The sequence below is a fragment of the Carassius auratus genome, chromosome 35 (assembly GCF_003368295.1).
Source record: "Carassius auratus strain Wakin chromosome 35, ASM336829v1, whole genome shotgun sequence".
Classification (NCBI taxonomy): Eukaryota; Metazoa; Chordata; class Actinopteri; order Cypriniformes; family Cyprinidae; genus Carassius; species Carassius auratus.
In genome coordinates, this window is record NC_039277.1 from 1951535 (window position 1) to 1973691 (window position 22157).

Below are 22157 nucleotides of genomic sequence, written 5' to 3' on the forward strand. Positions count from 1 at the left end.
GTAAAATTCAAGTCAATCAAGTCACCTTTAGAAGAATCATCTGTTTCCTGTGGTCTTGTCCTGGTGGTCCTCTGAGACAAGGTCTTTACAGGGGATCTGTATCTGGGGCTCTGTCTTTCAGGGCTGTAGAAGTCCTTTCTAGGTGCTGATCCACCATCTGGTCTGGATACGTACTCGATCCGGGTGACTGCAGTGACCCTCTATCGCGAGATCGTTGACTTGATTGAAAATAAATGCACAGAGACACTATTTAAACTGAACAGAGATGACATCACTGAATTCAGTGATGAACTGCCTTTAACTATCATTTTGCATTATTGACACACTATTTTCCTAATGAATGTTGTTCAGTTGCTTTGATGCAATGTATTTTGTTTAAAGCGCTATATAAATAAAGATGACTTGTTTTGACCCTCTGGTCTGGATACAGACTGGATCTGGTGCCTACGGTGACCTCGGAATAAGAGAGAAACAGACTAATATTAGCGTAGATGCCATTCTTGTAGCAAGTACATCTGGTGTTATGGGAAGTGTTCCTAGTTCCGGTTTACATACTTAATGCAGTCTAAAAATCCTTTAACGGATTTGGATATTAAAAGCATATTTGTATGTTATGTGTAAGCCAGGTTAAAGAGATGGGCTTTGATCTAGATTTAAACTGCAAGAGTGTGTCTGCCTCCCGAACAATGTTAGGTAGGTTATTCCAGAGTTTAGGCGCCGAATAGGAAAAGGATCTACCGCCCGCAGTTGATTTTGATATTCTAGTTATTATCAAATTGCCTGAGTTTTGATAGGGAGCCAGTGCAGTGTTGACAGGACCGAGCTAATATGGTCATACTTCCTGGTTCTAGTAAGAACTCTTGCAGCTGCATTTTGGACTAGCTGTAGTTTGTTTACTAAGTGTGCAGAACAAACACCCAATAAAGAATTACAATAATCTAATCTTGAGGTCACAAATGCATGGATTAACATTTCTGCATTTGATATTGAGAGCATAGGCCATAATTCAGATATATTTTTGTGATGGAAAAATGCAGTTTTACAAATGCTAGAAACGTGGCTTTCTAAGGAAAGATTGCAATCAAATAGCACACCTAGGTTCCTAACAGGTCCCTAATTGACAGAGCAAACATCAAGTCTGAGACAGTGTTCTAGGTTATTATGTGCAGAGTTTTTAGGTCCTATAATTAACAACTCTTTTCAGAATTTAGCAGTAAGAAATTACTCGTTATCCAGTTTTTTATATCGACTATGCATACCATTAGTTTTTCTAATTGGTGTGTTTCTCCGGGAGCTGAGTATCATCAGCATAACAGTGAAAGCTAACACCATGTTTCCTGATGATATCTCCCAAGGGTAACATATAAAGTGTGAAGAGTAGCAGCCCTAGTACTGAGCCTTGAGGTACTTCATATTGCACTTGTGATCGATTTGATATTCATTGTGATCTTCATTCACTGCTACGAACTGATGGTGGTCATAAAAGTATTATTTAAACCATGCTATACACTTCCATTAATGCCAACAAAGTGTTCAAATATATGGAAAAGAATGTTGTGGTCAATTGTGTCAAACACAGCACTAAGATCCAATAAAACTAATAGAGAGATACAACCACGATCAGATGATAAGAGCAGATCATTTGTAACTCTAAAGGAGAGCATTCTCAGTACTATACTACGGTCTAAATCCTGACTGGAAATCCGCACATATACCATTTTTCTCGAAGAAGGAATAGAATTGTGAGGATACCACCTCTTCTAGTATCTTGGACAGAAAAGGGAGATTGGTCTATAGTTAACTAGTTCTTTGGGGTCAAGTTGTGGTTTTTTGATGAGAGGCTTAAAAACAGCCAGCTTGAAGGTTTTGGGGACATATCCTAATGACAATGAGGAATTAATAATAGTCAGAAGAGGATCTATGACTTCTGGAAGCACCTCTTTTAGGAGCTTAGATGGTATAGGGTCTAACATACATGTTGTTGGTTTAGATGATTTAACAAGTTTATACAATTCTTCCTCTCCTATAGTAGAGAATGAGTGGAACTGTTCCACAGGGGGTCTATAGTGCACTGCCTGATGCAATACTGTAACTGACTGGTTGCAATTTTATCTCTAATAGTATCGATTTTAGAAGTAAATTAGTTCATAAAATCATTATGAAAGAGTTCACACACCTCTTTAATGTTATTTTAGTACAAGACACCAACTCTTCAAATCAAACAACTTTTTATTTGAGATGGGAACAATCTTTGTAAACTGTTTGAGCAAACAGGGAAGACATGGCATATAAAACACTGAATTGAAGGGATCTCCAATAAGTATTAAGACCCATGACCATTTCCTTGACCACATCTCGGACCTTGACCACATCCACAACCAGTTCCCGAACCACTTTCCTGGCCACAACCACTTCAATGACCTTCACCACGACCTTCTCCATGGCCACGACCTTCTCATTGGCCACGACCTTCTCATTGGCCACGACCTTCTCCCTGGCCGCTTCCACGACATTGTCCCTGGCCACTTCCACGACCTTCACCACAACCTTATCCACGACCTTCTACCTGGTCGCTTCCACGACCTTCTCCCTTGCCTTCACCACGACCTTCTCCCTGGCCGCTTCCACGACCTTCTCCCTGGCCGCTTCCACGACCTTCTCCTTGGCCACTTCCACGACCTTCACCACGACTTTCTCCACGACCTTCTCCCTTGCCTTCACCACGACCTTCTCCCTGGCCGCTTCTACGACATTGTCCCTGGCCACTTCCACGACCTTCACCACGACCTTCTCCACGACCTTCTACCTGGTCGCTTCCACGACCTTCTCCCTTGCCTTCACCACGACCTTCTCCCTGGCCGCTTCCACGACCTTCTCCCTGGCCAGGACCTTCTCCCTGGCCGCTTCCACGACCTTCTCCCTTGCCTTCACCACGACCTTCTCCCTGGCCGCTTCCATGACCTTCTCCCTGGCTGCTTCCACGACCTTCTCTTTGGCCACTTCCACAACCTTGTCCCTGGCCACTTCCACGACCTTCTCCCTTGCCTTCACCACGACCTTCTCCCTGGCCACTTCCACGACCTTCTCCCTGGCCACTTCCACGACCTTCTCCCTTGCCTTCACCACGACCTTCTCCCTGGCCGCTTCCACGACCTTGTCCCTGGCCACTTCCACGACCTTCACCATGACCTTCTCCACGACCTTCTACCTGGTCGCTTCCACGACCTTCTCCCTTGCCTTCACCACAACCTTCTCCCTGGCCGCTTCCACGACCTTCTCCCTGGCCGCTTCCACAACCTTCTCCCTGGCCGATCCCACGACCTTGTCCCTGGCCACTTCCACGACCTTCACCACGACCTTCTCCATGACCTTCTCCACGACCTTCTCCCTGGCTGCTTCCACGACCTTCTCCCTTGCCTTCACCACGACCTTCTCCCTGGCCGCTTCCACGACCTTCTCCCTTGCCTTCACCACGACCTTCTCCCTGGCCACTTCCACGACATTCTCCCTGGCCGCTTCCACGACCTTCTCCCTGGCCGCTTCCACGACCTTCTCCCTTGCCTTCACCACGACCTTCTCCCTGGCCGCTTCCACGACCTTCTCCCTTGCCTTCACCACGACCTTCTCCCTGGCCGCTTCCACGACGTTCTCCCTTGCCTTCACCACGACCTTCTCCCTGGCCGCTTCCACAACCTTCACCACGACCTTCTAAGTTTCCATGGCGACACTATCAACTGCAAAATGAAACTGCAGTGGTCAGGTGGTACAGCGATCATGTTGTGGTCGATCAGGTGTTCGACTTCATGCAGCGCTATGCAGTCCAAAGCAGTGTGTGTCGCTTTTTCTTCTTCTTTTTTTAATTGACCAGAATAAAACATAGGAGTGTGCAAACCAATTATTAATGTAATTTTGTAATGTCATTTTAATGTAATCAATGATTGTAAATTCGTGGAAAATATTGCAAGTATTGTTTGCTTTTTTATTAACAATGTTCTCCAAACTAGTACAGTAGTCCTTAAGTCTCCTGTAGAAAATGCATGAAATTTGGCTTGGACCCTGACCTCCTTCTTATGTTTGTGAAATTTTCCCAAAGTTATAAAAAGATGTACAAGAAAAAGTAAAGTTATTATTACGTAGCGTATCAGTCCCGAACCAGACAACCAGACAAATTAGAGATTCGATCAGGGGCATGGCTGAAACATGAGGAGACAATTTCCACAGAACAGCTCAAGACAACAGGATGTAAATAATTTTTTAGCACCACAATTCAGAAGCAAGTCCACTAACCAACCAACTCTTTCACAGAATAGCTTTCAACATTAACACCATTAGAACAATTATTGACAATTTCAATTTGGAAAAGAGATTGTCGAATTTGGGGCAAGTAATCAAGATTGATGGTCAAACAGCATGACCATCACATGTAAACCCATGACAGTAATCATGATCACAAGATCTTTGGATTGACTTCCCCCACCTAGTAGAAAAGAACCAGACTGAAATTCCTTCAAGGGGACCTTTAACCTCTGGTCTCCATAGAATGTCCTTATGTTAGAGAATGGCACAGAAATGTACAGATGTAGATGCACCATCAAATTTACCTTTTAGCTTTTGCTTTAAGTCATCACTTTTAGCGTTCTTTGAGCACTGTTCCAGAGTGCTTCGGCCTGCACGCCTGCTGCTACTTAGCCACGTTGATAAGAAACACCACCTAGTCTCATCAAATTTTACTTCTATTATTTTACTTTGGTTTCTTTTCTTTTCTGTTTGAGAGTTTCTTGTTCTGAGTTAAAGGGATACTCCACCGTGTTTTCATATTAAACTATGTTTTTCCCTTAACTAAGACGAGTTGATACATACCTCTCTCGTCTCAGTGCGTGCACTCAATCGCTTTGGCGTGCGGTGACACTTTGAAAGCACCTAGCTTAGCCCATTCATTCAATATGGGCCAAGCAGAGAAGCTACCAAACACCTACACGTTTTCCCTATTTAAATACAGTTACTCGCGTAGTGTAACTCGACCCAAGATGGTAACACAAAACAAAACGTTGCGCTTTTCTAAGCGTGTAAAATGGATAACTATATTGTATGGCGGAATACCATGGCAAGTGCTTGTAAGCACTTCGTCTTGAAGCAGTAATATCAAGAATTGACAGAGCAACCATCAAGTCTTAGACAGTGTTCTAGGTTATTACGTGCAGAGTTTTTAGGTCCTATAATAAACAACTATGCATTCCATTAGTTTTTCTAATTGGTGTGTTTCTCCGGGCCGCAAAGAAATATAGAGCGGAGTATCATCAGCATAACAGTGAAAGCTAACACCATGTGTCCTGATGATATCTCCCAAGGGTAACATAAAGCGTGAAGAGTAGCAGCCCTAGTACGGAGCCTTGAGGTACTCCATACTGCACTTGTGATTGATATGATACATCTTCATTCACTGCTACGAACAGATGGCGGTCATAAAAGTATGATTTAAACCACGCTAATGCACTTCCATTAATGCCAACAAAGTGTTCAAGTCAATGCAAAAGAATGTTGTGGTCAATTGTGTCAAAAGCAGCACTAAGATCCAAATAAAACTAACAGAGAGATACAACCACGATCAGATGATAAGAGCAGATCATTTGTAACTCTGAGAACGGTCTCAGTACTATGCTACGGTCTAAATCTTGACTGGAAATCCGCACATATACCATTTTTCTCGAAGAAGGAATAGAATTGTGAGGACACCACCTCTTCTAGTATCTTGGACAGAAAAGGGAGATTCGAGATTGGTCTAGAATTAACTATACCTTTGGGGTCAAGTTGTGGTTTTTTGATGAGAGGCTTAAAAACAACCAGCTTGAAAGTTTTGGGGACATATCCTAATGACAATGAGGAATTAATAATAGTCAGAAGAGGATCTATGACTTCTGGAAGCACCTCTTTTAGGAGCTTAGATGGTATAGGGTCTAACATACATGTTGTTGGTTTAGATGATTTAACAAGTTTATACAATTCTTCCTCTCCTATAGTAGAGAATGAGTGGAATTGTTCCGCAGGAGGTCTATAGTGAACTGTCTGATGCAATACTGTAGCTGACTGGTTGCAATTTTATCTCTAATAGTATCGATTTTAGAAGTAAATTAGTTCATAAAATCATTATGAAAGAGTTCACACACCGCTTTAATGTTATTTTAGTACAAGACACCAACTCTTCAAATCAGGCAACTTTTTATTTGAGATGGGAACAATCCTTCTAAACTGTTTGAGCAAACAGGGAAGACATGGCATAAAAAAAAAACACTGAATTGAAGGGATCTCCAGTAAGTGTTAAGACCCATGACCATTTCCTTGACCACATCTCGGACCTTGACCACATCCACAACCAGTTCCCGGACCACTTTCCTGGTCACGACCACTTCCATGACCTTCACCACGACCTTCTCCCCAGCCGCTTCCACGACCTTCTCCCCGACCTTCTCCCTTGCCTTCACCCCGACCTTCTCCCTTGCCTTCACCCCGACCTTCTCCCTTGCCTTCACCCCAACCTTCTCCCTTGCCTTCACCCCGACCTTCTCCCTTGCCTTCACCCCGACCTTCTCCCTTGCCTTCACCCCGACCTTCTCCCTTGCCTTCACCCCGACCTTCTCCCTTGCCTTCACCCCGACCTTCTCCTTGGCCACTTCCACGACCTTCACCACGACCTTCTCCCCTGCCTTCACCACGACCTTCTCCCCTGCCTTCACCACGACCTTCTCCCCTGCCTTCACCACGACCTTCTCCCCTGCCTTCACCACGACCTTCTCCCTGGCCGCTTCCACGACCCTCTCCCTGGCCATGACAACTTGCCTGACCTCTTCCCTGACCACGTGGTTCACTGCATGCAAAGCCACCGGTGACTGGGCAACATTTTTGTGTGGCAGGACACTGGCCATCATGGATACATCTTTCAGCACACGGTGGAATATTCTCTGGTAGGGGACAATGACCCGTCTTCACTGCGTGGACACAGATAGTCAGCTTTAGTCAGTGCATATACCGTGTGCCACTTCAATATACAGCACAAAACATTCAGAGCATAAAGAGATAAATTATATTCCAAGTATTATTTCTCTATATTTTTGTAACGCTTAAAACTACCCGAATTACTTTCAAAAGACCTTGCTGCATTTTTTTTTTTTTTTTTTTTGGGCAGTATAACATATTCAGCAGATCTTCTCACCTGCGGTTCGTTTTTGAAAAGCATGAGTTATGCTCAAGTACCCAAACAGACACAGCAAAACAGCAATCAACGAGAAGTACACTCGAGCCATCATCCTCCCGACCAGCAATCTCACAATGATCTCTGCTGGAGAATGCAAGGAATTGGTGCGTCAGAAGCAATGGACCGCAAAGTGCAAAAATAAATACGTGTTGCTGCAATATCAACCTCTTTAAAATGGGGTTTTAAAGATCCACGTAGATCAATGATCAAACTCACCTGCCTGTAGTTTTCTTGTAATCTGGAATGCCTTAATTAGCTTGTTCAGGTGTGTTTGATTTGGGTTGGATGAGCTGAATGCTGCGTTCGGGCCACGTCATAATAATTAAGGTAGCCTAATTATGAGAGGATTGTGCGTTTCTATGGCGACACTATCAACTGCAAAATGAAACTGCAGTGGTCAGGTGGTACAGCGATCATGTTGTGGTCGATCATGTGTTCGACTTCATGCAGCGCTATGCAGTCCAAAGCAGTGCGTGCCGCTTCTTCTTCTTCTTTTTTTAATTGACCAGAACAAAATATAGGAGTGTGCAAACCAATTATTAATGTAATTTTGTAATGTCATTTTAATGTAATCAATAATTGTATATTCTTGGAAAATATTACAAGTATTGTTTGCTTTTTTATTAACAATGTGTAACCGGAATGAGTATGTTGTGCTGTTAGGTAGGTAGATGACGTAATGGGTAGGTGGCGTATAAAGTCTCGCCGGCGTCAAGGAAACAGCGTTTGCTCTCGTTCTACACTTGGAATTTGGTTGTTTTGATTTGTGGCATTCATTTTGCAGGATCTGCCTTACTTATTTAAATGGTATAGTGCTGTATTGGGAGGCCTTGTTTGATTTGTGTGTTTTACGTATAATGGTTTGATTGGGTTTGATTTTTCTTTGGGTTTGATTTTTATTTTATTTATATATTTTTTTTGATTGGGTTTGACTTTTGGGTATGTTTTTTTCTTCTTCCTCCCAAGTGGTATATTTCCCATTTTAGTATTCTAGGTTGATTTGGGTGTTATTTTGAGTGCCATTCTTATGTTTTCTTTTGGTTTAAAGTATGATTTCTCTGTTTAATTAATGTGAATATTAGTCTAATGATTGGTTTCTCTTATTGTATTATATTAGATTTCAATTTGTTTGGAGTGTTATTTCTTTTGGAAATTAATTTAGTTTATTTTAAAACCATTCAGAGTGGTATTTAATTGTTGTAACTAGTTTATTTTTCTATTGGTTTCTTTTGTGTCATGGATGGTTTTACCAAGTCCTTCTACTCTTAAGAGAAGATACAATCTTGCTCATTCTAGAAAATAAAGCAACCCTTTTTGTACTCTGGCTTCTAGTTCATTTATTTGAACCACCTGTGTGATTCAAAGAAAAACAAAAAAGAGATTAGATCATTGTTAGGGTCCCACGTCCTAGAATTTGTGGGTGGCGTAGTCAATTTCGTTGACTATTTAATAACAACGACCAAGCCTAGGTCACAAATGTTCTCCAAACTAGTACAGTAATCCTTAAGTCTCCTGAAGAAAATGCATGAAATTTGGCTTGGACCCTGACCTCCTTCTTATGTATGTGAAATTTTCCCAATTATAAAAAGATGTACAAGAAAAAGTAAAGTTATTATTATGTAGCGTATCAGTCCCGAACCAGACAAATTAGAGATTCGATCAGGGGCATGGCTGAAACATGAGGAGACAATTTCCACAGAACAGCTCAAGACAAGAGGATGTTGTAAATCATTTTTTAGCACCACAGGTCAGAAGCAAGTCCACTAACCAACCAACTCTTTCACAGAATAGCTTTCAACATTAACACCATTAAAACAATAATTGACAATTTCAATTTGGAAAAGAGATTGTCGAATTTGGGGCAAGTAATCAAGATTGATGGTCAAACAGCATGACCATCACATGTAAACCCATGACAGTAATCATGATCACAAGATCTTTGGATTGACTTCCCCCACCTAGTAGAAAAGAACCAGACTGAAATTCCTTCAAGGGGACCTTTTAACCTCTGGTCAATGTCCTTATGTTAGAGAATGGCACAGAAATGTACAGATGTAGATGCACCAAAATGAACTCAAAATAGACTTATAAAGGAATATCAGCCCATTGCTTAACTCCATATTATATATGTAACCCACACATTGGAATATCGTGTTTCTAATTGCTTATTGTGTATGTCTTAGCTTAAGGATTCATGTTCAGTATGTGTGTGTTTGAATATTCTTGCTTGAAATGTTTCTGACCATCAGTTATTTGTCGAATGTATCATATTCTTGTTATAGGAATCATGTCCAAAATTATACCCTGCAAGAGCGGGAAAATGCGGACCACGTGATTGTTAAGATGACATATCTATGGGGGGTGGAGAAACATCGCCAACACCCAGAGCAAAGACAATATCTAATTGTTCAAGACAACATTTGAGGTGTGGCCGAAAGACCAGTTTAAATACTCAGGACACCATCAAATTTACCTTTTAGCTTTTGCTTTAAGTCATCACTTTTAGCGTTATTTGAGCACTGTTCCAGAGTGCTTCAGCCTGCACGCCTGCTGCTACTTAGCCACGTTGATAAGAAACACCACCTAGTCTCATCAAATTTTACTTCTATTATTTTACTTTGGTTTCTTGTTCTGAGTTAAAGGGATACTCCACCATGTTTTCATATTAAACTATGTTTTTTACCTTAACTAAGACGAGTTGATACATACCTCGCTCGTCTCAGTGCGTGCACTCAATCGCTTTGGCGTGCGGTGACACTTTGAAAGCACTTAGCTTAGCCCATTCATTCAATATGGGCCAAGCAGAGAAGCTACCAAACACCTCCACGTTTTCCCTATTTAAATACAGTTACTCACGTAGTGTAACTCGACCTAGGACGGTAACACAAAACAAAACGTTGCGCTTTTCTAAGCGTGTAAAATGGATAATTATATTGTATGGCGGAATACCATGGCAAGTGCTTGTAAGCACTTCGTCTTGAAGCAGTAATATCAAGAATTGACAGAGCAACCATCAAGTCTTAGACAGTGTTCTAGGTTATTACGTGCAGAGTTTTTAGGTCCTATAATAAACAACTATGCATTCCATTAGTTTTTCTAATTGGTGTGTTTCTCCGGGCCGCAAAGAAATATAGAGCTGAGTATCATCAGCATAAAAGTGAAAGCTAACACCATGTTTCCTGATGATATCTCCCAAGGGTAACATATAAAGCGTGAAGAGTAGCAGCCCTAGTACTGAGCCTTGAGGTACTCCATACTGCACTTGTGATTGATATGATACATCTTCATTCACTGCTACGAACAGATGGCGGTCATAAAAGTATGATTTAAACCAGTGGTTTTCAACCTGTGGTCCACGGCCCCCTAGTGGGCCGCGGTCGTATTGCAGGTGGGCCGCCAATTATTTTCTGTTCATTTCCAGTCCATTCTAGGGCTGTGCGATTAAAAGAAAACGTCCTAAAATCACGATGTGAGCGTGCGCGATTTTCTAAATCGCTTTATACCACAATTTTCCGCGGCTCTGACCTCCCGTATCCGATCCCATCAGAATGCATTGCGCCTAGCGCGAGAACAGAGACTGGGCATATGCCTAACTCCAGGTTCACACACTGTCTGTGATGCGCCTTTTTTCTGAGCCAATGTTGACGGATCAGAGCGTTCTCACTGCGGTAAAAGGCTAGAAATAAAAACGTGCGATAATTCATGTCTAACACATGAGCATAGAGTGAATTTGTTAGTGAATAGGATGCAGTTTAAGTGAGAGGAGACACGTTTTAAGTGTGCACACTCTCTCCTCGCAAAGCAGTGTGTATCTGAGCAAGCACGACTGGTTTTGTGACAGAGCAAAGGAAATCTGCTGCGAACAGATAGATTCGCACTCGTGCATTATTTTAATGTGCTTTCGCGTTATATTTATGCGCTCTCACTGCTGACCGCATACACTGCAAACACCTGAGGCACCGCTCCAATTAATGAGCTCTATGAACAATGCATTGCAAAAAAGAAAAAAAGTCCCTGTATACAGGATTTTTTTTTTTTGCCACAAGTCTATAAATTTTTTTACATCTTCACTATAGTGATAATTTTGACTTATGTCTGTTCTAGAGATGACTTTTTGATAAAGCTCTGATTGGTTTTCTTTTGGAAATATGTTTCAAATTAATCCTGAATGCATTTATGACTGTAAAAGCATATCGATGTGTGTCACAATTGCAAAATTGATAAAAAAAAAAAAATCGCGATAGTTTTTTTTTTTTTTGTCCATATCGCACAGCCCTAGTTTATCCAATAAATACAGTTTAAAATCTAGCTTCGGAGTACTAAGTTATTAACCCAACAATAGCGGGGTCAGTTAATTTTTTTGAAGTGGGCCGCGCAAACATATGTGTTTGGTTGTGTGGGCCGCGAGTTGAAAAAGGTTGGGAACCACTGATTTAAACCATGCTAATGCACTTTCATTAATGCCAACAAAGTGTTCAAGTCTATGCAAAAGAATGTTGTGGTCAATTGTGTCAAACGCAGCACTAAGATCCATTAAAACTAATAGAGAGATACAACCACCATCAGATGATAAGAGCAGATCATTTGTAACTCTGAGAGCAGTCTCAGTACTATGCTACGGTCTAAATCTTGACTGGAAATCCGCACATATACCATTTTTCTCCAAGAAGGAATAGAATTGTGAGGACACCACCTCTTCTAGTATCTTGGAAAGAAAAGGGAGATTCGAGATTGGTCTAGAATTAACTAGTTCTTGGGGGTCAAGTTGTGGTATTTTGATGAGAGGCTTAAAAACAGCCAGCTTGAAGGTTTTGGGGACATATCCTAATGACAATGAGGAATTGATAATAGTCAGAAGAGGATCTATGACTTCTGGAAGCACCTCTTTTAGGAGCTTAGATGGTATAGGGTCTAACATGTTGTTGGTTTAGATGATTTAACAAGTTTATACAATTCTTCCTCTCCTATAGTAGAGAATGAGTGGAATTGTTCCGCAGGGGGTCTATAGTGCTCTGTCTGATGCAATACTGTAGCTGACTGGTTGCAATTTTATCTCTAATAGTATCGATTTTAGAAGTAAATTAGTTCATAAAATCATTATGAAAGAGTTCACACACCGCTTTAATGTTATTTTAGTACAAGACACCAACTCTTCAAATCAAGCAACTTTTTATTTGAGATGGGAACAATCCTTCTAAACTGTTTGAGCAAACAGGGAAGACATGGCATATAAAACACTGAATTGAAGGGATCTCCAGTAAGTGTTAAGACCCATGACCATTTCCTTGACCACATCTCGGACCTTGACCACATCCACAACCAGTTCCCGGACCACTTTCCTGGCCACGACCACTTCCATGACCTTCTCCCTGGCCGCTTGCACGACCTTCTCCCTTGCCTTCACCACGACCTTCTCCCTTGCCTTCACCACGACCTTCTCCTTGGCCACTTCCACGACCGTCTCCCCGACCTTCTCCCTTGCCTTCACCACGACCTTCTCCCTTGCCTTCACCACGACCTTCTCCCTTGCCTTCACCACGACCTTCTCCATTGCCACTTCCACGACCTTCACCACGACCGTCTCCCCGACCTTCTCCCTGGCCACTTCCACGACCTTCTCCCCTGCCTTCACCACGACCTTCTCCCCTGCCTTCACCACGACCTTCTCCCCTGCCTTCACCACGACCTTCTCCCCTGCCTTCACCACGACCTTCTCCCCTGCCTTCACCACGACCTTCTCCCCTGCCTTCACCACGACCTTCTCCCTGGCCATGACAACTTGCCTGACCTCTTCCCTGACCACGTGGTTCACTGCATGCAAAGCCACCGGTGACTGGGCAACATTTTTGTGTGGCAGGACACTGGCCATCATGGATACATCTTTCAGCACACGGTGGAATATTCTCTGGTAGGGGACAATGACCCGTCTTCACTGCGTGGACACAGATAGTCAGCTTTAGTCAGTGCATATACCGTGTGCCACTTCAATATACAGCACAAAACATTCAGAGCATAAAGAGATAAATTATATTCCAAGTATTATTTCTCTATATTTTTGTAACGCTTAAAACTACCCGAATTACTTTCAAAAGACCTTGCTGCATTTTTTTTTTTTTTTTGGGCAGTATAACATATTCAGCAGATCTTCTCACCTGCGGTTCGTTTTTGAAAAGCATGAGTTATGCTCAAGTACCCAAACAGACACAGCAAAACAGCAATCAACGAGAAGTACACTCGAGCCATCATCCTCCCGACCAGCAATCTCACAATGATCTCTGCTGGAGAATGCAAGGAATTGGTGCGTCAGAAGCAGTGGACCGCAAAGTGCAAAAATAAATATGTGTTGCTGCAATATCAACCTCTTTAAAATGGGGTTTTAAAGATCCACGTAGATCAATGATCAAACTCACCTGCCTGTAGTTTTCTTGTAATCTGGAATGCCTTAATTAGCTTGTTCAGGTGTGTTTGATTTGGGTTGGATGAGCTGAATGCTGTGTTCGGGCCACGTCATAATAATTAAGGTAGCCTAATTATGAGAGGATTGTGCGTTTCTATGGCGACACTATCAACTGCAAAATGAAACTGCAGTGGTCAGGTGGTACAGCGATCATGTTGTGGTCGATAACCAATTATTAATGTAATTTTATAATGTCATTTTAATGTAATCAATAATTGTATATTCTTGGAAAATATTACAAGTATTGTTTGCTTTTTTATTAACAATGTGTAACCGGAATGAGTATGTTGTGCTGTTAGGTAGGTAGATGACGTAATGGGTAGGTGGTGTATAAAGTCTCGCCGGCGTCAAGGAAACAGCGTTTGCTTTCGTTCTACACTTGGGATTTGGTTGTTTTGATTTGTGGCATTCATTTTGCAGGATCTGCCTTACTTATTTAAATGGTATAGTGCTGTATTGGGAGGCCTTGTTTGATTTGTTTGTTTTACGTATAATGGTTTGATTGGGTTTGATTTTTCTTTGGGTTTGATTTTTATTTTATTTATATATTTTTTTTTGATTGGGTTTGACTTTTGGGTATGTTTTTTTCTTCTTCCTCCCAAGTGGTATATTTCCCATTTTAGTATTCTAGGTTGATTTGGGTGTTATTTTGAGTGCCATTCTTATGTTTTCTTTTGGTTTAAAGTATGATTTCTCTGTTTAATTAATGTGAATATTAGTCTAATGATTGGTTTCTCTTATTGTATTATATTAGATTTCAATTTGTTTGGAGTGTTATTTCTTTTGGAAATTAATTTAGTTTATTTTAAAACCATTCAGAGTGGTATTTAATTGTTGTAACTAGTTTATTTTTCTATTGGTTTCTTTTGTGTCATGGATGGTTTTACCAAGTCCTTCTACTCTTAAGAGAAGATACAATCTTGCTCATTCTAGAAAATAAAGCAACCCTTTTTGTACTCTGGCTTCTAGTTCATTTATTTGAACCACCTGTGTGATTCAAAGAAAAACAAAAAAGAGATTAGATCATTGTTAGGGTCCCACGTCCTAGAATTTGTGGGTGGCGTAGTCAATTTCGTTGACTATTTAATAACAACGACCAAGCCTAGGTCACAAATGTTCTCCAAACTAGTACAGTAATCCTTAAGTCTCCTGAAGAAAATGCATGAAATTTGGCTTGGACCCTGACCTCCTTCTTATGTATGTGAAATTTTCCCAATTATAAAAAGATGTACAAGAAAAAGTAAAGTTATTATTATGTAGCGTATCAGTCCCGAACCAGACAAATTAGAGATTCGATCAGGGGCATGGCTGAAACATGAGGAGACAATTTCCACAGAACAGCTCAAGACAAGAGGATGTTGTAAATCATTTTTTAGCACCACAGGTCAGAAGCAAGTCCACTAACCAACCAACTCTTTCACAGAATAGCTTTCAACATTAACACCATTAAAACAATAATTGACAATTTCAATTTGGAAAAGAGATTGTCGAATTTGGGGCAAGTAATCAAGATTGATGGTCAAACAGCATGACCATCACATGTAAACCCATGACAGTAATCATGATCACAAGATCTTTGGATTGACTTCCCCCACCTAGTAGAAAAGAACCAGACTGAAATTCCTTCAAGGGGACCTTTTAACCTCTGGTCAATGTCCTTATGTTAGAGAATGGCACAGAAATGTACAGATGTAGATGCACCAAAATGAACTCAAAATAGACTTATAAAGGAATATCAGCCCATTGCTTAACTCCATATTATATATGTAACCCACACATTGGAATATCGTGTTTCTAATTGCTTATTGTGTATGTCTTAGCTTAAGGATTCATGTTCAGTATGTGTGTGTTTGAATATTCTTGCTTGAAATGTTTCTGACCATCAGTTATTTGTCGAATGTATCATATTCTTGTTATAGGAATCATGTCCAAAATTATACCCTGCAAGAGCGGGAAAATGCGGACCACGTGATTGTTAAGATGACATATCTATGGGGGGTGGAGAAACATCGCCAACACCCAGAGCAAAGACAATATCTAATTGTTCAAGACAACATTTGAGGTGTGGCCGAAAGACCAGTTTAAATACTCAGGACACCATCAAATTTACCTTTTAGCTTTTGCTTTAAGTCATCACTTTTAGCGTTATTTGAGCACTGTTCCAGAGTGCTTCAGCCTGCACGCCTGCTGCTACTTAGCCACGTTGATAAGAAACACCACCTAGTCTCATCAAATTTTACTTCTATTATTTTACTTTGGTTTCTTGTTCTGAGTTAAAGGGATACTCCACCATGTTTTCATATTAAACTATGTTTTTTTACCTTAACTAAGACGAGTTGATACATACCTCGCTCGTCTCAGTGCGTGCACTCAATCGCTTTGGCGTGCGGTGACACTTTGAAAGCACTTAGCTTAGCCCATTCATTCAATATGGGCCAAGCAGAGAAGCTACCAAACACCTCCACGTTTTCCCTATTTAAATACAGTTACTCACGTAGTGTAACTCGACCTAGGACGGTAACACAAAACAAAACGTTGCGCTTTTCTAAGCGTGTAAAATGGATAATTATATTGTATGGCGGAATACCATGGCAAGTGCTTGTAAGCACTTCGTCTTGAAGCAGTAATATCAAGAATTGACAGAGCAACCATCAAGTCTTAGACAGTGTTCTAGGTTATTACGTGCAGAGTTTTTAGGTCCTATAATAAACAACTATGCATTCCATTAGTTTTTCTAATTGGTGTGTTTCTCCGGGCCGCAAAGAAATATAGAGCTGAGTATCATCAGCATAAAAGTGAAAGCTAACACCATGTTTCCTGATGATATCTCCCAAGGGTAACATATAAAGCGTGAAGAGTAGCAGCCCTAGTACTGAGCCTTGAGGTACTCCATACTGCACTTGTGATTGATATGATACATCTTCATTCACTGCTACGAACAGATGGCGGTCATAAAAGTATGATTTAAACCAGTGGTTTTCAACCTGTGGTCCACGGCCCCCTAGTGGGCCGCGGTCGTATTGCAGGTGGGCCGCCAATTATTTTCTGTTCATTTCCAGTCCATTCTAGGGCTGTGCGATTAAAAGAAAACGTCCTAAAATCACGATTTGAGCGTGCGCGATTTTCTAAATCGCTTTATACCACAATTTTCCGCGGCTCTGACCTCCCGTATCCGATCCCATCAGAATGCATTGCGCCTAGCGCGAGAACAGAGACTGGGCATATGCCTAACTCCAGGTTCACACACTGTCTGTGATGCGCCTTTTTTCTGAGCCAATGTTGACGGATCAGAGCGTTCTCACTGCGGTAAAAGGCTAGAAATAAAAACGTGCGATAATTCATGTCTAACACATGAGCATAGAGTGAATTTGTTAGTGAACAGGATGCAGTTTAAGTGAGAGGAGACACGTTTTAAGTGTGCACACTCTCTCCTCGCAAAGCAGTGTGTATCTGAGCAAGCACGACTGGTTTTGTGACAGAGCAAAGGAAATCTGCTGCGAACAGATAGATTCGCACTCGTGCATTATTTTAATGTGCTTTCGCGTTATATTTATGCGCTCTCACTGCTGACCGCGTACACTGCAAACACCTGAGGCACCGCTCCAATTAATGAGCTCTATGAACAATGCATTGCAAAAAAGAAAAAAAGTCCCTGTATACAGGATTTTTTTTTTTTTTTTTTGCCACAAGTCTATACATTTTTTTACATCTTCACTATAGTGATAATTTTGACTTATGTCTGTTCTAGAGATGACTTTTTGATAAAGCTCTGATTGGTTTTCTTTTGGAAATATGTTTCAAATTAATCCTGAATGCATTTATGACTGTAAAAGCATATCGATAAAAAAAATAAAATCGCGATAGTTTTTTTTTTTTTTTTGTCCATATCGCACAGCCCTAGTTTATCCAATAAATACAGTTTAAAATCTAGCTTCGGAGTACCAAGTTATTAACCCAACAATAGCGGGGTCAGTTAATTTTTTTGATGTGGGCCACGCAAACATATGTGTTTGGTTGTGTGGGCCGCGAGTTGAAAAAGGTTGGGAACCACTGATTTAAACCATGCTAATGCACTTTCATTAATGCCAACAAAGTGTTCAAGTCTATGCAAAAGAATGTTGTGGTCAATTGTGTCAAACGCAGCACTAAGATCCATTAAAACTAATAGAGAGATACAACCACCATCAGATGATAAGAGCAGATCATTTGTAACTCTGAGAGCAGTCTCAGTACTATGCTACGGTCTAAATCTTGACTGGAAATCCGCACATATACCATTTTTCTCCAAGAAGGAATAGAATTGTGAGGACACCACCTCTTCTAGTATCTTGGACAGAAAAGGGAGATTCGAGATTGGTCTAGAATTAACTAGTTCTTTGGGGTCAAGTTGTGGTTTTTTGATGAGAGGCTTAAAAACAGCCAGCTTGAAGGTTTTGGGGACATATCCTAATGACAATGAAGAATTAATAGTCAGAAGAGGATCTATGACTTCTGGAAGCACCTCTTTTAGGAGCTTAGATGGTATAGGGTCTAACATACATGTTGGTTTAGATGATTTAACAAGTTTATACAATTCTTCCTCTCCTATAGTAGAGAATGAGTGGAATTGTTCCGCAGGGGGTCTATAGTGCTCTGTCTGATGCAATACTGTAGCTGACTGGTTGCAATTTTATCTCTAATAGTATCGATTTTAGAAGTAAATTAGTTCATAAAATCATTATGAAAGAGTTCACACACCGCTTTAATGTTATTTTAGTACAAGACACCAACTCTTCAAATCAAGCAACTTTTTATTTGAGATGGGAACAATCCTTCTAAACTGTTTGAGCAAACAGGGAAGACATGGCATATAAAACACTGAATTGAAGGGATCTCCAGTAAGTGTTAAGACCCATGACCATTTCCTTGACCACATCTCGGACCTTGACCACATCCACAACCAGTTCCCGGACCACTTTCCTGGCCACCACCACTTCCATGACCTTCACCACGACCTTGTCCCTGGCCACGACCTTGTCCCTGGCCACGACCTTCTCCCTTGCCTTCACCCCGACCTTCTCCCTTGCCGCTTCCACGACCTTCTCCCCGACCTTCTCCATTGCCGCTTCCACGACCTTCTCCCCGACCTTCTCCCTGACCGCTTCCACGACCTTCTCCCCTGCCTTCTCCCCGACCTTCTCCCTGGCCGCTTCCACGACCTTCTCCCTGGCCTTCACCACGACCTTCTCCCTGGCCTTCACCACGACCTTCTCCCTGGCCTTCACCACGACCTTCTCCCTGGCCTTCACCACGACCTTCTCCCTGGCCGCTTCCACGACCTTCTCCCTGGCCGCTTCCACGACCTTCTCCCTGGCCGCTTCCACGACCTTCTCCCTGGCCGCTTCCACGACCTTCTCCCCGACCTTCTCCATTGCCGCTTCCACGACCTTCTCCCCGACCGCTTCCACGACCTTCTCCCCGACCGCTTCCACGACCTTCTCCCCTGCCTTCTCCCCGACCTTCTCCCTGGCCGCTTCCACGACCTTCTCCCTGGCCTTCACCACGACCTTCTCCCTGGCCTTCACCACGACCTTCTCCCTTGCCTTCACCACGACCTTCTCCCTGGCCGCTTCCACGACCTTCTCCCTGGCCTTCACCACGACCTTCTCCCTGGCCTTCACCACGACCTTCTCCCTGGCCTTCACCACGACCTTCTCCCTGGCCTTCACCACGACCTTCTCCCTGGCCGCTTCCACGACCTTCTCCCTGGCCTTCACCACGACCTTCTCCCTGGCCTTCACCACGACCTTCTCCCTGGCCTTCACCACGACCTTCTCCCTGGCCTTCACCACGACCTTCTCCCTGGCCTTCACCACGACCTTCTCCCTGGCCTTCACCACGACCTTCTCCCTTGCCGCTTCCACGACCTTCTCCCTTGCCTTCACCACGACCTTCTCCCTTGCCTTCACCACGACCTTCTCCCTTGCCTTCACCACGACCTTCTCCCTTGCCTTCACCACGACCTTCTCCCTTGCCTTCACCACGACCTTCTCCCTTGCCTTCACCACGACCTTCTCCCTTGCCATGACAACTTGCCTGACCTCTTCCCTGACCACGTGGTTCACTGCATGCAAAGCCACCGGTGACTGGGCAACATTTTTGTGTGGCAGGACACTGGCCATCATGGATACAGCTTTCAGCACACGGTGGAATATTCTCTGGTAGGGGACAATGACCCGTCTTCACTGCGTGGACACAGATAGTCAGCTTTAGTCAGTGCATATACCGTGTGCCACTTCAATATACAGCACAAAACATTCAGAGCATAAAGAGATAATTATATTCCAAGTATTATTTCTCTATATTTTTGTAACGCTTAAAACTACCCGAATTACTTTCAAAAGACCTTGCTGCATTTTTTTTTTTTTTTTTTTATTTTTGGCAGTATAACATATTCAGCAGATCTTCTCACCTGCGGTTCGTTTTTGAAAAGCATGAGTTATGCTCAAGTACCCAAACAGACACAGCAAAACAGCAATCAACGAGAAGTACACTCGAGCCATCATCCTCCCGAACAGCAATCTCACAATGATCTCTGCTGGAGAATGCAAGGAATTGGTGCGTCAGAAGCAGTGGACCGCAAAGTGCAAAAATAAATATGTGTTGCTGCAATATCAACCTCTTTAAAATGGGGTTTTAAAGATCCACGTAGATCAATGATCAAACTCACCTGCCTGTAGTTTTCTTGTAATCTGGAATGCCTTAATTAGCTTGTTCAGGTGTGTTTGATTGGGGTTGGATGAGCTGAATGCTGGTTCGGGCCACGTCATAATAATTAAGGTAGCCTAATTATGAGAGGATTGTGCGTTTCTATGGCGACACTATCAACTTCAAAATGAAACTGCAGTGGTCAGGTGGTACAGCGATCATGTTGTGGTCGATCATGTGTTCGACTTCATGCAGCACTATGCAGTCCAAAGCAGTGCGTGCCGCTTCTTCTTCTTCTTTTTTTAATTGACCAGAACAAAATATAGGAGTGTGCAAACCAATTATTAATGTAATTTTGTAATGTCATTTTAATGTAATCAATAATTGTATATTCTTGGAAAATATTAAAGTATTGTTTGCTTTTTTATTAACAATGTGTAACCGGAATGAGTATGTTGTGCTGTTAGGTAGGTAGATGACGTAATGGGTAGGTGGCGTATAAAGTCTCGCCGGCGTCAAGGAAACAGCGTTTGCTCTCGTTCTACGCTTGGTGAGCGAGTTTGTGTTTCTTCCTCTGCTGGCGCGTTGAAGGAACGGCTTGACCCATTGTGTCCGACAATTCAGAGTGAGTAAACCTGTTGTTTTAATCATGTTTATCGTAAAGGAGATGCCTGGTAGTAAGATTCGCATTCACCATAGTAAATGTGTTTTAGGATTGTTCTGGTTTTAATAATCGCGGTGAGAGCAGAGTGCGCTTGTCATTTTGCGCTTTGTTACGGCCACTGGACGTAAGTAATGATTAAGCTCGTTTTTTTAAAGACTTATACATGTTAAGTACCCATTAAAGGAGCATTAGTGCATTAGCAATGTGAGTATTTTCTTGATTGTCAAATGTAGAATGTGGTGTGTAATAAAATTTAAATGGTTTTAATTACAGGACGTCAAAACCTTCTTTGGCAAGTGGCCATCGTTTTTTTCCCACCGAACTTGGGATTTGGTTGTTTTGTTTTTTTGATTTGTGACATTCATTTTGCTGGATCTGCCTGTCTTATTTAAATGGTATAGTGCTGTATTGGGAGGCCTTGTTTGATTTGTGTGTTTTACATATAATGGTTTGATTGGGTTTGATTTGGGTTTGTTTTTTTTCTTCTTCCTCCCATGTGGTATATTTCCCATTTTAGTATTCTAGGTTGATTTGGGTGTTATTTTGAGTGCCATTCTTATGTTTTCTTTTGGTTTAAAGTATGATTTCTGTTTAATTAATGTGAATATTAGTCTAATGATTGGTTTCTCTAATTGTATTATATTAGATTTCGATTTTGTTTGGAGTGTTATTTCTTTTTGAAATTAATTTAGTTTATTTTAAAACCATTCAGAGTGGTATTTGTTGTAACTAGTTTATTTTTCTATTGGTTTCTTTTGGGTCATGGATGGTTTTACCAAGTCCTTCTACTCTTAAGAGAAGATACAATCTTGCTCATTCTAGAAAATAAAGCAACCCTTTTTGTACTCTGGCTACTAGTTCATTTATTTGAACCACCTGTGTGATTCAAAGAAAAACAAAAAAGAGATTAGATCATTGTTAGGGTCCCACGTCCTAGAATTTGTGGGTGGCGTAGTCAATTTCGTTGACTATTTAATAACAACGACCAACCCTAGGTCACAAATGTTCTCCAAACTAGTACAGTAATCCTTAAGTCTCCTGAAGAGAATGCATGAAATTTGGCTTGGACCCTGACCTCCTTATGTATGTGAAATTTTCCC

General features: G+C 41.8%; 1 protein-coding gene and 1 long non-coding RNA gene across 51 annotated transcripts; one reads left to right on the forward strand and one right to left on the reverse strand.

Annotated features, from left to right (window-relative positions):
• Window positions 1–2211: 2211 nt before the first annotated feature.
• On the reverse strand, window positions 2212–20371 carry LOC113054006 (putative per-hexamer repeat protein 5). Of its 50 annotated transcripts, none has more exons than XM_026219220.1 (13): window positions 20158–20258; window positions 18689–19930; window positions 12636–13007; window positions 6462–6785; window positions 3598–3621; window positions 3454–3477; window positions 3346–3357; window positions 3226–3273; window positions 3106–3129; window positions 3034–3057; window positions 2824–2871; window positions 2584–2655; window positions 2212–2433 (listed from the first exon to the last, which is right to left on the reverse strand). In XM_026219220.1, exons 2-13 carry the CDS (start codon window positions 19868–19870, stop codon window positions 2230–2232), a joined length of 2358 nt encoding a protein of 785 aa, XP_026075005.1. In that variant the 5' UTR covers window positions 19871–19930; window positions 20158–20258; the 3' UTR covers window positions 2212–2229. The 50 variants fall into 50 exon arrangements, with proteins under 50 accessions (XP_026075005.1, XP_026075032.1, XP_026075035.1 ...); XM_026219235.1 differs by lacking the exons at window positions 2212–2433; window positions 3034–3057 and adding exons at window positions 2440–2535; window positions 2776–2787 and having other exon boundaries at window positions 2608–2631; window positions 2824–2854; window positions 3113–3129; window positions 20158–20371; XM_026219231.1 differs by lacking the exons at window positions 2212–2433; window positions 3034–3057 and adding exons at window positions 2440–2535; window positions 2776–2787 and having other exon boundaries at window positions 2608–2631; window positions 20158–20371.
• Window positions 20372–20840: 469 nt separating this feature from the next.
• Window positions 20841–21640, forward strand: LOC113054010 (uncharacterized). Its single transcript, XR_003277341.1, has 3 exons — window positions 20841–21018; window positions 21107–21181; window positions 21331–21640. It is a non-coding gene; the product is annotated as an uncharacterized LOC113054010 (long non-coding RNA).
• The last annotated feature ends 517 nt before the right edge of the window (window positions 21641–22157 follow it).